General features: G+C 35.7%; 1 protein-coding gene across 2 annotated transcripts in view; it reads right to left on the bottom strand.

The window, feature by feature from the left end:
• The window catches only part of GPR137C (G protein-coupled receptor 137C), a 59494-nt gene that overhangs the window by 23969 nt on the left and 19794 nt on the right, over positions 1 to 15731 (bottom strand). The window contains exons 2-3 of one of the 2 annotated variants that reach the window (XM_036277780.1): positions 8489 to 8532; positions 6753 to 6981 (exon numbers count right to left, since the gene is read on the bottom strand). In XM_036277780.1, the coding sequence (XP_036133673.1) occupies positions 6753 to 6981; positions 8489 to 8532 (273 nt within the window). Of the gene's footprint in view, positions 1 to 6748; positions 6982 to 8488; positions 8533 to 15731 lie in introns of both variants that reach the window. The other variant, XM_036277789.1, reaches the window with a different exon arrangement.

The following is a 15731-nucleotide window of genomic DNA, read 5'->3' as shown; positions in this document are numbered from 1 at the left end:
AATAAAATATTTAAAAGAGAAATTCTGGTTTTTATTTTTATTTTTTTATTTATTTTTATTTTTTATCATCCTCACTCAAGGACATTTTTCCATTTTTTGTTCAGGTAGAGTGGGAGGGAGAGAGAGGAACAGAGAGAGAGAGTGAGAGAGAGAGAGAAACATCGACGTGAAAGGGACACATTGAGTGGCTGCCACCCGCACAACCAACCAGGGCCGGGGACAAACTGCAACCGAGGTACGTGCCCTTAGCGGGAACCGAACCCAGGTCTCTCAGGACCGCAGGCCAACGCTCTAACCGCTGAGCCAAACCGGCCAGGGCTATTTTTATTTTTTTGATCACTGTTCCTTTTGAGAATTTTATATATATGTATATATATGTGTATGTGTGTGTGTGTGTGTGTATCACTCCTCTCCAGATAAATTTTGCCAACAATTTCAGGTAGTCAACAACTTCCTGAAGCTACATTACCATCCCCTAGTACACATTAAGATTGTAACAGCTAACATTTATAAGCACTTCCCTTGTGCTAGGCAGTATACTAAGCACTTTATATGCATTTTCATTTATTTTTTATAACTATCTTATAAAGTAGATACTACTCTTATCCTCATAACAACCTATGAGATCAACACTATCATTATTTCCATTTTATAGATCAGGAAAGTGAAGCTTAGAGATTCTGTTACTTGTCTAATGTCACACCACCAATAAGAAGGAGAAATGGGATTTACATCCTTATCTCTTTAATCCCAGGTTTCCAATTCTTTTTTTTTTTGGTACCTGCCCCTCATGGGAACTGAACCCAGGACTCTCTGGTCCAAAGGCCGAAGCTCCAACCACTGAGCCAAACCGGCCAAGGCCCAGGTTTCCAACTCTCCTTTTTTTTTTTTTACCCTCACCTGAGGACATTTTTGCATTCATCTTCAGATAGAGCGGGAGGGAGAGAAGGAGGAAGTGAGAGAGAGAAACATTGATGTGAGAGAGACACAATGAGTGGCTGCCACCCACACGACCCCAACGGCCGGGGACAAACTGTAACTGAGGTATATGCCCTCAGCGGGAACTGAACCTGGGGACTCTCTGGTCCGAAGCTCTAACCATTGAGCAAAATCAGCCAGGGCCCAGGTTTCCAACTCTATATCACTATGATACACTGTCTCTCAATAAGATCTTTTCAAATTAATTTTTAAAATATATATACCTGAAAATAGAGATTTAAACATATCCCAAATTATATCCGATCCATTTGGATTGGATATACACAAAAAAATAAAAAATGAACATAGGAATGTGTGTGTGTGTAGTAGGAGGTGAGGGAGGTGGTGGTAAAAAAGTGAGAAGAGCCCTGGCCAGTTTGGCTCAGCGGTTGGAGCATCAGCCTACGGACCAGAGAGTCCCAGGTTCGGTTTCCGCTAGGGGCACGTACCAAAAAAACAAAACAAAAAAGGTGAGAAGAAACTAGAGGTAGAGTCAGAACCAAAGATAGATATCTTAAGGTCATCTATGATTGATGAGCCAACATAGTAACCAGAAGAAAGAAGGATTTAATCAATAATGTTTTACCTGGTACTGAATTAGAGAAAAAGATCTTTTCCAGGGAACACTGTGTGGACAGGTGGACAGTATTCTCAACAATAGTATACAATAATGACTTTAAGATAAATGTCTTTTCACAAGAAATTTCTTGATATAGGTCAAAGTGTAGTTAGAAAAGACAGCTTTATCCAGGGTACAATGCAGTCTTAGTACAAAACTCTGCAATGATATGGATTGAGCTGAGGATAAAATGTAGAATAGATAGGGAAATGGACAGACTGTACATCCTTTAGGTAATCTTTGGCAACTAAGCTTTTTAGTTTAACAGTTAAGTGTTTATTTTCTCTAACAAGAATCTGGAGGGCAGAAATTGTTTAGTAGACCGGATTCATATGCATGGACAATCAAGCAGAGAGTAAAACTGGTAATTTTTATGGAAGTTAGAGGGCCTGAACAAGGCAGATATCTGAATTTTAGACATTCCACCAAAGTGAGTTGAAGGAAGTATATATAGAGATAATATCTAATTCACACTGATGTGTAAATATGTGATGTTTGAGATATGTTTGAAATCTAAACAACAAATGATATTATAGAAAGCTGCCAAAGCAGTGCTTGAGAAAACATATTGCTTTAAATACCTATATTAGTTTACAAAATAATACATTAAAAATCTATAGAAGAACATAAATATGGTAAAAAAGTAATCTTAAATATGTAAGAAAATAAAAAATGAAAGAGCAGAAATAAACTATTCAAATGGACAATAACATATTTAAAAAACAAGTTAGAGCTGCTACTTTGAAAAATCATAGTACTGTTCTAGTTGTTAAAAGAATAAAATAAAATTTTAACAGAATTCAGATAGAGAGCAGTTTCTAAATTTTACTTTGGAGATAAAAAATTCCTAAAACAGGGAAACATTAGAATTATATCTTTAAAGTTAGGTAAGAAAAGGACAAATAGGTATAGAACACTGGGAGGAGGAAAGGCATTTCTGGAAGATGAAACATCCTAAAGATAGACAGGAAAGCATGCTATTTGCCATTTACAAATAAGGTAGGTCCGATTTGCTTGAGACAAATTATGGAGGATCCCATTATCACTGAATATGTAGAAGAAGAAAGGAAGAATAAAATGAGAAAAACAGAAAACCCAAGTCTTGAGCTTTAAGGAAATGCCCTGAGGGATAGCAAGAAACAGTATCAGCCTGAAAGTAGAAGTACATGGTTCTTCTACAGACATGTTGATTGAATAAAATGAGTATAGTGATTTTACAAGGAGAACGTGAAAGGAAGATGATGTATTCTTCAAATAAATTTATAACCTAGTTACGAAGACCAAGAACTACAAAACAGTACAATATAATACAAATAATCTAGTATCTCATGTTATATTTACCTTTTTGTTGTTGTTGTTAATCCTCAACTGAGGATATTTTTCCATTGATTTTTAGAGTGTGGAAGGAAGGGAGGGAGATAGAGAGAAACATCCATGCAAGAGAGACACATCCACCAGTTGCCTCCCACATAATCCCGACAGGGGCCAGGGTGAACCTGCAACCCAGGTATATACCCTTGATGGGAAATCGAACCCGAGACCCTTCAGTCTGCAGGCTGACACTCTAATCGCTGAGCCAAACCGGCCAGGATATTTATCTTTATAGGTATATATTTGAACATGTCTCTGTAGTGTTCCTAGAGAATTCTGAATCCATGTGCCTTTTAAATGTAAGACTTTAAAAAAAATAATAAAGTGAATACTTTTCATATGATAGTTAGGGAAAGATGTTTGAAATAATTCTGGAGTTATCAGATGAATTTTTCTTCTCAGATTGGCAATTTTACTATATTCAGAGAATTATCTATTTCAAAATAAGAAAAACTAAGAAAGTTACGTGGTATCCAGAAAAGTTTTAAAGTCAACCACATCTGTTTATGCTTTATCAATAGACAGGCAAGAGGTATGAATTCTGTGAGGATGTTATTATTATATTAAAGTGAAGGTGCGGTTGCTACACCAAAAGATTATATACCATAATAGTGACAGAATTATTTTTAACACTTAAACTGAAGCCAGAATTAGCTAAAACATTAAAATTTTAAGAACTAACATTCTAGAACAGAAGTTGAATAAAATAATTTTCCAGGTAAGATTAATAGGTTTGAAAGTCTAAGTTAGTCTCTCTCCCTTCTCCCCACCCCTTCTCTCTCTATATATAATACATATTGTATATATTTCTATATTTATTCTGCAGTCTACTGATATATTTTTAAAAAGTAAAATTAAAGTAGTCACCTAAATTTAAAGATAAACTGATTACCATACATTTAATTATAATACTTGATTTTGCTGGGGCTATATATATTAAGAATAACAACAATTTGGACGTCTAAAAGTACTTTGGAGAACTGTTCTGTTTAGTACACTACCTTGTATCTTCAGTGTGTAGGCAATGATGCCAAATGAAATCAAATTAATTTACATGTATAGACCCAAACCCCAGTAACCACACATCTATACCCCCACACCCAATGCCACACATACACTGTGATGACTGATTCACAGCTCAACCACACTGTCAATCAACAACAATAGAATCTTCCAGGGTTCTTTCTTAATGGTTGGCATTTGATTTATGTTTGCTGATTCAAAGTATAAGGAAAGGGAGAATCAAGTTATTTATAAATTTAAAAAAATAAAAGGGATCCAAATTGGAAAGAAGGAAGTGAAACTGTCATTATTTGCAGATGACATGATACTATACGTAGAAAACCCCAAAGATTCCATCAAAAATTTACTAGATTTAATAAATGAATTTGGCAAAGTAGCAGGATACAAAATTAACATCAAGAAATCGACGGCATTCTTATACACCAATGATGAAGTCATAGAAAGAGAAACTAAAAAAAAATCCCATTTACCATCACAGCAAAACAATTAAAATACCTAGGAATAAACTTAACCAAAGAAATAAAGGACCTATTCACAGAAAACTACAGGTCATTGAAAAAAGAAATAGAGGAAGATATAAAAAAGTGGAATCACATACCTTTTTCATGGATTGGAAGAATTAACATCATTAAAATGTCCATACTACCCAAAGCAATCTACAGATTCAATGCATTCCCCATCAAAATACCAATGACATACTTCACAGAACTAGAACAAATACTTCAAAAGTTCACATGGTACCAAAAAAACCCCCGAATAGCCACAGTAATCTTGAAAAAGAAAAACAAAGTTGGAGGGATCACATTACCAGATTTCAGGTTATACTTCAAAGCCACTGTAATCAAAACATCCTGGTACTGGCACAAGAACAGGCAGATAGATCAATGGAACAGAACAGAGAACCCAGAAATTGACCCAAGACAATATGCTCAATTAATATTTGACCAAGGGGGCAAGAGCATACAGTGGAGTAAAGACAGCCTCTTTAATAAATGGTGTTGGGAAAATTGGACAGCTACATGCAAAAAATAAAACTAGACCATCAACTTACACCATACACAAGAATAAACTCAAAATAGATAGAAGACTTAAATGTGACTCATGAATCCATAAAAATCCTAGAAAATGTAGGCAACAAAATTTCAGACATCATACGCAGCAGAATTTTCACTGATACATCACCTAAGGCAACAGAAACAAAGGAGAAAATGAACACATGGAACTACATCAAACTAAAAAGCTTCTGCACAGCAAAAGATACAATCATCAAAATGGAAAGGCAACCCACTCTATGGGAGAGCATAATTGCCAACGATACATCAGATAAGGGGTTAATTTTCAATATGTATAGAGTGCTCATACAGCTCAACCAAAGGAAGACAAAGAACCCAATTAAAAAATGGGCAGAGGAACTAAATAGACACCTCTCCAAACAGAACATACAAATGACTAAGAGACAAATGAAGAAATGCTCAACATCACTAATCATCAGAGAGATGCAAATTAAAAACAATGAGGTATCACCTCACACCTGTCAGAATGGCTGTCATCAACAAATCATCAAACAACAAGTGTTGGTGAGGGTGTGGAGAAAAGGGGACTCTAGTACACTGCTGGTGGGAATGCAGATGGGTGCAGCCACTATGGAAAACAATATGGTGTTACCTCAAAAGATTAAAAATTGAACTTCCATTTGACCCAGTGATCCCACTTCTAGGAATATACCCTAAGAAGCCTGAAACACTACTCAAAGAATATATGTACCCCCATGTTCATAGCAGCACTATTTACAATAGGTAAGATCTAAACCCAATGTCCACCAGTAGACAAATGGATAAAAAAATCTATGGTACATATACACAATAGAATACTATGCAGCTGTAAGAAAGAAAGATCTCTTATCCTTTGAGACGACATGGAGGGACCTGGAGAGTATTATCCTAAGTGAAACAAGCCAAGCAGAGAAAGACAAATATCACATGATCTCACTTATTTGTAGAATATAATGAATATAACAGTCTGAGGAACGGGGTAGTCCCACAGATGTGGAAGTGGGGTACAGACTGACAATCCCCAGAAAAGGGGGTGAGGGGGAGAGATAAACCACAGAACTTATATGCATGTATGCATGAACAATGGACATGAACAACAAAGCTGGGGACAGGGCAGGGAGGGTGGGGGAGGAGGTATCAGTGGTGGGAAAAAGGAGAAACATCTGTAACGAAAATAAATAAATTAATTAAATAAAGTTATTTATAAATCTAGTTACATGACTAAATACCATAGGGACTTCATATTATGGGGCGAAATAACATTTTTTAAGCCTCTGTACATTTAAATAAACACCACTTTACCAGTATGAAGTCTTAAAACAGCTAACTCAAATGTATGTGGACATAATCTGGTAAATTTATGGCCATACTGCCACCCTTCCTGAGGAAATGTTACTGTGGCTTTATGTACTAAACTATTTGTGATACACTGATGCAAATTCTTCTTTATTTCACTTAATTATCTTCCAATGCAGAAGATATAAGTAATAGAACATACAATATGCTTAATATAAGCTTTAAAAAAAATTACTGTTAAGTGCAAAGTTTTGGATATTTTTTAAATTTCTTGTGACCATTCCTTCATGCTCAAAAATGTAGCTGACATTCAGAATACTTTTAAAAATATATAAACTTCTCATTAAAATATGCTTCATATGATGCCGATTTGAAATTAGATTTTCAAGTGAAAATTTAAGAAATATACTTACCTTTGATTCGAGGTAGACATTTGCTGACGACATTTTTGTAATTTTGCATATGTAACTAACTAAAGAGATGGCACAAAGAATAAACAGGCTATCATTAATTAATGCTCGAATAAACACAGTCCATTTCAACTGATTTTCGGGGACATCTCCATGGACTAGCATTGCACAAGTCAAGTTCACCACTAAAAAGATAAGGCTTGCCAATAAAAAGCCCAAATGCAATAGAATTCTGAAAGAAAAAAAAATGAGTTTATTAGATATTTATAAAACAAATGAAAAATTAAATTTATTAGTGTGTTACTTTAGGTACAATAATTCCTTCAGTTTAAAATATTTGTAATTTCATTAAATACAAATTTAATAATCACTCAGAATTACCTGAGCTTCCTTTGATGTTATAAAATTAGTATTTAAAGCCTTTAAAAATGGCATTAGATTTTAAAGCATTAATTTAAAAATAATCCCATGTAAACTTTAATTCAATTACCTCCTCCAGGAAGAATGTAGGATTATTTTAACACTAATTCAAGCAATCCTGAATTTTTCATTTTTATAACTACTAAGCACATTTTCATTGATTTTTCCATTCCAAGAATTACCAGGTTGTTATAATTTGCTTGGAAGATTAATAAACTACCTAAATTTAAACTGACCACTGATACTAATTTTAAGAGGGAAGGGAAATATGTTTTAAACAATATTTAATTTTATGAACTTCTGAATATCCATAGCAAACATTACCTTCAAACATGACTAAAGAACATAGGGACAGTAAAGTTTCAAGCACTTACCAACACTTTCTCTTCTTATAAAGTTGCATATTTAATATGCATACAGAAAAACTCTGAAAATAAAATGCTTAAAAACTTGCCTCTAAGAAAAATTAGACAGCCTCATAAAAACTCTTCAGGTAAGGTGTGGCTATCTATGTCAAGTAGCTGTAAGCTAGCTATATGAAAGTAATCCAAGTTCAGATACATTTATACCCCAAATTAATATCCAGAAACTTATTTGGCATACTAATATCTACTAATAGCTTCTATTTTGGGTCACTTTCAATAGTGGAAGTCATAAAATGTTGTCTGTCTTTGGCTATAGTTTACACATGGCAAATGAAGGTAATGTATAAAGTAATCGGTAACAAGTGATTTTTGTTAAGTGTACACACAAAGTACAAATATTTTAGTTTGAGAAGTTTAGATATTAATATTCTCCCTGATTAAATAATAAAAGCAATAATTATATATAATTTGAAATCCAAACCAGATCTTGAAATTATTCATATATCCTGGGGAATACAGCAGTTTAGGAAATCAAAGCATAGAGAGGTTAAATGAGTTGCATAGTTAGTTAGCAAGTTAGTGGGAGAACTGGTCTGAAACCCAAGTGTCCTGGCTTGAATTTTTGAGGATAATCAGAACTAACACATCACTTATTTCATGGAACTATATAATATATTCTTTTGCCAAACAGCATAATCTAACTTTAGGTTTATGGACCCTATGAAACTACATCTGATATCTGAAGCAAGATAGTAGCAGAGCAGGGGGGAAAAAAAAGGTATTAGCAGTATAGCTGAAGGGAGAATACTGTGGGTTACTCAATTCACTTCCTATGAACTAATCTAACTATCTGATTTTCTATAAAACTGCTAAGGCACCCTCAACCACCACGTCCTTCAACCATGAGACGTCTACTATGAATAAAATTTAAATCTTGCTACTCATAAAACTTACTTGTGTTTGTCAAGTTCAGTGGCACATCTGACTTTACATACAACCTATAAAGAGAGTATAGAAAAAAAGTTTTGAAAATGTGTAACAGAATATTCTTAAATTTGTTAACAGGTAAAATTCAAATGTTAATAGTAGAACTACCATGAATCAAAAACAGGCAGGTTTGCCAAGGCTTAAAACAGTACATTAATAATTTTTTTAGTCTTAAATTTCTGTTTTTAAAAATTTAAAAATTTAAACAATGAATTCAGTTTAAACATCTATTAAACTTTTATTATTGTGCTGAATGGCACCTATTCCAAACTTCACTATATTACTCATGTTTTGTCCTAAAATAGAACTACTTACTATATGAATATGGCTGAGTGTTCTCCAAAGATTATTTTCCCCTAAGATGAAGTGAAGTAGTAAAAGGTAACAAGGGACCAAAAAATAAACACAAAGATAATGAGTATATTATATATAGAGTAAACTTCCTTCCTTCACAAAGTCTTGCAAAAGGCAAATCCTCAAATATTTGTTAAACAAAGTTAAGTAGGTAGCTAAGAAGAATTTGAAAACAGACATGGAAAATTCTGAGAGCATAGTGTGGAAGGTCTCAGTTCCTTATTAGTTAATTTTGACTTTATTAATTACATAATGGAAAGATATTGAAGGTTTTTATGTAGGAACTCTAAACTATGAAATTTCATTAATCTGCTATCAATGTAAAGGCTACTACAAAGGAACTACAAAATAGAATTAGGAAGACCATTTATAAGACTACTGAAATAATGTATGAACTTTGTGACCGCGGAAAGAGAAAAGTATAAAATATTGTAAAGAAAAATAGTGTAAGTATTGGATAACTGATTTCATTCAAACATTTAGTGAACATACACTGAAAAGTTTCAGGGATTCATAAAACAGTAATTATTTCTGCTCTCAAGAAGCTCAGTGTATGGAAGAAGTAGATTAACCATCTATTTTGACATATTGTGATATCAATGCAAAAGATGCTATCACAACATCTAGGAAGGGAGAAAGACAAATTCAGTCTAGGAAATGGTAAGAGGGAATAGGAAAGGAGAATGTGTAAAGAGTGATGAAAAGAGAGATGGGCAAGGGAGAGTGACCTAAGAATCAGATTAGTCAAAGAAAATAGCTAGTTTAGAGGTAAAACAAAGAAAATATAGCCTTTGTTAAATTCTGTAGAAAGTCAAGAATGATTAAAAAAAACAAACAAGCCCTGGCCAGTTTGGTTCAGCAGTTAAGAGTGTCAGCCTACGGTCCAGAGAGACCCGGGTTCGGTTTCCGCTAAGGGCACATGCCTCGGTTGCGGTTTGTCCCCGGCTCTGGTTGGTCGTGCGGGTGGCAGCTACTCGATGTGTCCCTTTCACGTCGATGTTTCTCTCTCTCTCTCTCTCTCCCTCTCTTTCCCTCCCACTTTATCTGAACAAAAAATGGAAAAATGTCCTTGGGTGAGGAAAACAAAACAAAACACACACACAAAAAAACCCTACCATTGATTTGGTTATATGTCATTGGTACCTTGGAGAGCATTGTTTTTAGTGGAATGACACAGCAAAAGTGCAGAGTTAATGGAAAGAAAATAAGACAACAAAGACAATGAGTATAAACTATGAGATATATTTGAAGATAATACACCTGGGAAAATTTGTGTTGGGAGACAACTCTCTATGAATATTGCATGTTTCTGCATTGTCCAGGTATTCTGAGCAAAGGGGTTTGCATAACAATAATCTTTGAAAACTAGAGATAATGTCTACCTTAAGGTCAGAAGGAGGATTTGATTCCTGACCAGTATAATGAAGATAGAGAACATCTCCCTCCCAAGGGAGTAGTCTCCATCTCTTGGTGAAAATTTGCTTACAGTCCAGAGTTAAGATAAGGTGTACCTGTCTGTCTCTCTTCCTTATTTTGGAGTTCCTTTCCTGTAACACACCCTGCTGCATGCACAGGTAATATCTGGCCCTCATCTGCCTTACAGGAATTGGGGCTTGGGATATGTTGCAAGACATTGCTTTGGTTGTTCTTTTTGCCATGAGTAATAATAAATGGTCTTTTCTCTGACCATGGGTCTTGTGTTTTCTGTCAGTATATGTATATAAAATTGTGGCAGGCCAGAGTAAAAGCTCAGACCCTTCAGTTTCTGACTTAATAATCTGCTGGTTGGAAATGAACTAAAGCACAACATAGGGAATATAGTCAATAATATTGTGATAGCTATGTATGGTGCCAGGTGGGTACTGAAAATGTCATGGGGAACACTTTGTAAAGTATATGATTGTCTAACCACTATGCAGTACACCTGAAACCAATATAAAATACTATTGAAAGTAAACTATAATTTAAAAAAAAAATGAACTAGAGAGGATGAAATGGTAAATGGAGTGGGAGAAAGGAAGGGACAGTTCAATTGCTAAAGAAGGCTCTAGAAGAGGCTTCTAGATCATCCCTGAAAAGGAAAATACATACTTCTGAGTAAAGAAGGAAGAAAAGGAGAGTTAAAGGAAAACATAGAGGTCTGCACAGAAAGTTTAAAATAATCTACAAACCTCTTTGTTAAAATAAATTTGGATACAGACATTTTGATATAGAGAATATGCATGAGAATTTGGCAGGTATTCTATTTTTTTTTTTTCTTTTTTCTTCTGTAAGTACGAGGTAAGGTCATATTCGGGGAAGGGATTTTAGATTTAAGCACTTGGAATACAGAAAATATTTTGAGCACATTACAAAAGAAAATACTGTATTTAGAAGCAGAAAGGTGTAGTTAAAAGCAGGCAGTTGAAAGTGGGCAGTTGACAGATTTTAAAATCAGTATGGTTTCCCGGTCAAGATAGCGGCGTAAGTAAACGCAGTATCGCGTCCTCCCACAACCACATCAAAGTTACAACTAAACTACAGAAAAACCATCATTCAAAACTGCCTGATATCAAGCTGAATGGAAGTCCTACAACTACAAAATTAAAGCAGCAGCCACATCGAGACTGGTAGAAGGGGCGGAGACGAGACGGGCTGGTCCTACACCCACGTGTGACGGATAAAAATCAGGAGGATATCTCAGCTGGGAAGGTCCTCCGTAAGGACTGAGGGGTCCCTGTCCCACACCAGGCACCCCGCTCAGGGTTCCAGTGCCAGGAAGAGAAGTCCCCATAACTTCTGGCTGGAAAAACCAGCGGGAACTGAGGCTCAGGGAAGCTGAGGCGGCTGGATACCAAGGCAGCTCCTTAAAGGGCCCCTGAACAGACTTATCGGACTCACCCCCTCTAAGCTTGGAGCAGAGGGGAGGCAGCTCGAGGGGCACCAGAGACATACAGGGAAGAACTGAGCTGTTTGGCACTGGAGTGAGAGCTGCCAGGAGAGGGGGCTTTCTCCGGGACAAACGTACTGTCAGAGGCCTTTGTTCCTTTGGTGAGCCTTTCCCTGGGGTGGCAGACAAAGTCGCCATATCTGGGACTCCAGCAACCTGGCTCACACTGGAGCTCCACCCCGTAATTCCCTGAGGCCCCGCCCCACCCAACTTTCAGGCCCATCCAAGCTGTTGCCAGTTGCTTAACTATAGGATTGGCCTGTCTTGAATCCTGCTTCAGGTTTTCCTAAATTCTTTCAAACAAGCAGCATCTGGTCTCAGCTAGCCCCATACCTCTTGTTAAGTAATACACAGAAACAAACACAGGGAGGCAGCCAAAATGAGGAGAAGAAGAAACAGGTCCCACATGAAAGAACAGAACAAAACTCTAGGAAAAGAACTAAGCGAAATGGAGATAAGCAACCTAACAGATGCTGAGTTTGCTTATAAGGATGCTCAATGAACTTAATGAGAACCTCAGTGAACTTAGTGAGGGCCTAAAGAGCATAAAAAAGGACCAGTCAGAAATGATGGATGCACAGTCAGAAATGAAGAAAGTATTATCTGAAATAAAGAATAATTTACACAGATTCAATAGTAAAGTACGTAAATCCAAGAAGCAAACCATTGATTTGGACTACAAGGAAGCAAAAAACACCCAATCAGAACAGAAAAAAAAAAAAAAGGAATCCAAAAAAAATGAGGATAGTGTAAGGAGCCTCTGGGACAACTTCAAGCGTGCCAACATTCGCATCTTGGGGGTGCCAGAAGAAGAGAGAGAACAAGAAATTGAAAACCTATTTGAAACAATAATGACAGAGAGCTTCCATAAGTTGGTGAAGGAAACAGACATACAAGTCCAGGAAGCACAGAGAGTCCCAAACAACATGAACCCAAAGAGGTCCACAGCAAGACATATCATCATCTAAATGCCAAAGGTTAAACATAAAGAGAGAATCTTAAAAGTAGCAAGAGAAAAGCAGTTAGTTACCTACACGGGAGTTCCCTTAAGACTGTCAGCTGATTTCTCAAAAAAGAAACTTTGCAGGCCAGAAGAGAGTGGCAAGAAATATTCAGAGTGATGAAAAGCAAGAACCTACAACCAAGATTACTCTATCCGGCCAAGCTGTCATTTAGAATCGATGGCCATATAAAGAGTCTCCCAGACAAGAAAAAGTTAAAGGAGTTTATCACCACCAAACCGTTATTATATGAAATGATGAAGGGTCTTCTTGAAGAAAAAGATAAAATATATGAACAAACAAAATGGCAATGAATACATATCTATCGACAATGGAATCTACAAACAAAATGAATAGGCAGAACAGAAACATTCTCATAGATACAGAGAACATTTTGTTGGTTGCCAGATGGGAGAGGGATTGGGGGAATGTGTGAAAAAGGTGAAGAAATGAAGAAGTACAAATTCATTGCTAGACTGACAAACCTCAAAGGGAAAGGGGTTGGGGGGTGGGAAGAAATAAACCAAAGAACTTACATGCATAACCAATGGACACAGGCAATAGTGTGGGAAAAGTTGGGAGGGGGGCGGGAGTGGGGAGGAGGGGGTCAATGGGGGAAAAATGAGGAACATCTGTAATACATTCAACAATAAAGATTAAAAAAAAATCAGTATGGTTTCTTGATTTTAAAATTAAAACAATCTCGTAGAAAAAAATGGCTGCCATTATTTAAGTTCAAATAACTAGGTTGTATTTTCATGTAACAATTTAGAAGTATAATATGGAACTATTATAGAGAAAGAAAAAGTAGGTGAGTGAACCACAGCAAAAAGTCAAGAGATGAAGAATACTAGATTGACCATTGGTTCTAAGTGCAAAAGATATCAGAAGGGGGAGCTAATGAAGTGGGGTAAACAGAAGGGGTAAAGTAATTAAATTATAGGATAAGAGTGAAAATCAGATAAAAGGATGAATTCAAGATGTGTAAGGAAAAGCGAAGACACTGGTCAAGAACAACTGCTTCGTTCAAAAGCTGATCCAAGTGTGGGCATGCTATTGGGTGGCTCAAAGAGAAATAGAGAAAAGCTCTGAGAAGTCAGTGAATGGAGAGATACTGAATGGGTTATCAATATGGGCTTTGAAAAAGATCTATATAACAAGAGACCAGGCTAGAAGAAAGAAAGTGCTGATTCATCCTGGAAAGTGGAAGTTACTATAGCCAATGATGACCTAATCAGATGGCACAGATTTTAAAGAGATGATGATAATACATCAGTAAGTAGTATTGGGAAACATAAAACAGGCTGATAGTTCTTCCCACAAATCGAGATGGATGGTTTGTAAGGCACAAAGTGTCATCTGGAAAAAGCTAGATTTCAGTGAAAGCATTTAAAAGGTTCAAATTAAGAAGAGAATGGGGACATAGTGGGAAGTGTAATTCATAAGATTACAGGTCATGGGATGGGATAAATAATAGGTTGAGAGGGAGTTGAGCTGAATAAGGAAATAAAGGTCAGCTATCATCTAAGATTTGCAGAATATGTTATGACGCATCACATAAACACAACCTGGTCCTTTACTCATAGATTACGATAAGGTTAAAAACAATGATCTGATATTAGTAGATTCCAAGTATTTTACAGAATTTAGCCAAAAGAATATGATCCTGAGCAAAAATTAAAAAGTAATACAAAAAGGTCAGGCAATTATATATTATTTAAGACAATAAAGGATAGTTCATGAAATACTACAAATGTACTTTATATTTTTTTGAAGCATAGAATGGTAAATAACACACATCTAAATGATTTTTCTGCTATCAATTTATGTCAGAAGGGCCTTATCTTCCTGGTTCGTTCTTAATATCAGAACTGAGTAAATGTCAAGTATGAACAATTATGTGAGTTGATGGATGTCAAATGTTTTTCATCATATAACCTACCTTTATCTCACGTACAAACTTGTTGCCCCTAATTTAGAAAATACTGATTTAGAATTTTTGAATTAATGAAGATTTAAAATACTGTTTGTCACTAGAATACTTTATTTTTAAATATTGAACTTATTTATAAGTAATCTAAAATGATTTTTCCATTTAAAAATGCAGACTTCCATATTTTGTCTCCCTATTTCCTCAAATAAAGGGAAGATGAGAATATGACAAATCTATTTTATTTGTAAATGTTACCTAATATAAGTTCAATTAACAGAGGTATTATGTATGAGATTTGAGGGAGTTACACTGAAGCTATACATAATTTGCTGTCCCCCATGGCATGTAGACCCATGTTGCTTGAAGAGGGTAGGCACTAAAATACTTATTTTTAAAAAATGTTTTCATTGATTTTTTAGAGAGAGAGGAAGGGAGAGAAAGATAGAAACATAGATGTGAGAGAGAAACATTGATTGGCTGCCTCCTGCATGCCCTCTACTGGGGATTGAGCCCACAACCTGGGCATGTGCCCTGACTGGAAACTGAACCAGGACCTCTCAGTCCATGGGATGACGCTCAATACACTGAGCCACACTGGCTGGGCTAAAATATTTATTAAAACTAATGTTTTTCTATAGAATTTCTTGTCATGTTCATTTCTCATTTTTTAAAAATCTGAAGTAAAAACTTAACTGGAGAACATATCTATATAACATTTGGAATTGATGCAAAAATAAATTTTGGTAAACATAATCTCTTCTTCATGGTGAATAGATAGGTATATATATATAATCTCCAAATATGTGGATTGTTTTACAGAAGCAGTTATCCAGAGTTCCTATCTCAATTGCTTAAGTTGCTTTGGAGTATAGCTTACCATTGTTACTGCTTGCATATAAAACAATGAGGTTCCTAGCTATTTTAGCTCTAAATTGAAAAGCCAGACTTCTCTCAGATGCTATCTTTCAATGTCTATCATATATTTTATTTTTA

The sequence above is a fragment of the Molossus molossus genome, unplaced genomic scaffold, assembly GCF_014108415.1.
Source record: "Molossus molossus isolate mMolMol1 unplaced genomic scaffold, mMolMol1.p scaffold_m16_p_1, whole genome shotgun sequence".
NCBI classification, from domain to species: domain Eukaryota; kingdom Metazoa; phylum Chordata; class Mammalia; order Chiroptera; family Molossidae; genus Molossus; species Molossus molossus.
This window is presented reverse-complemented; position numbering and strand designations above follow the sequence as displayed.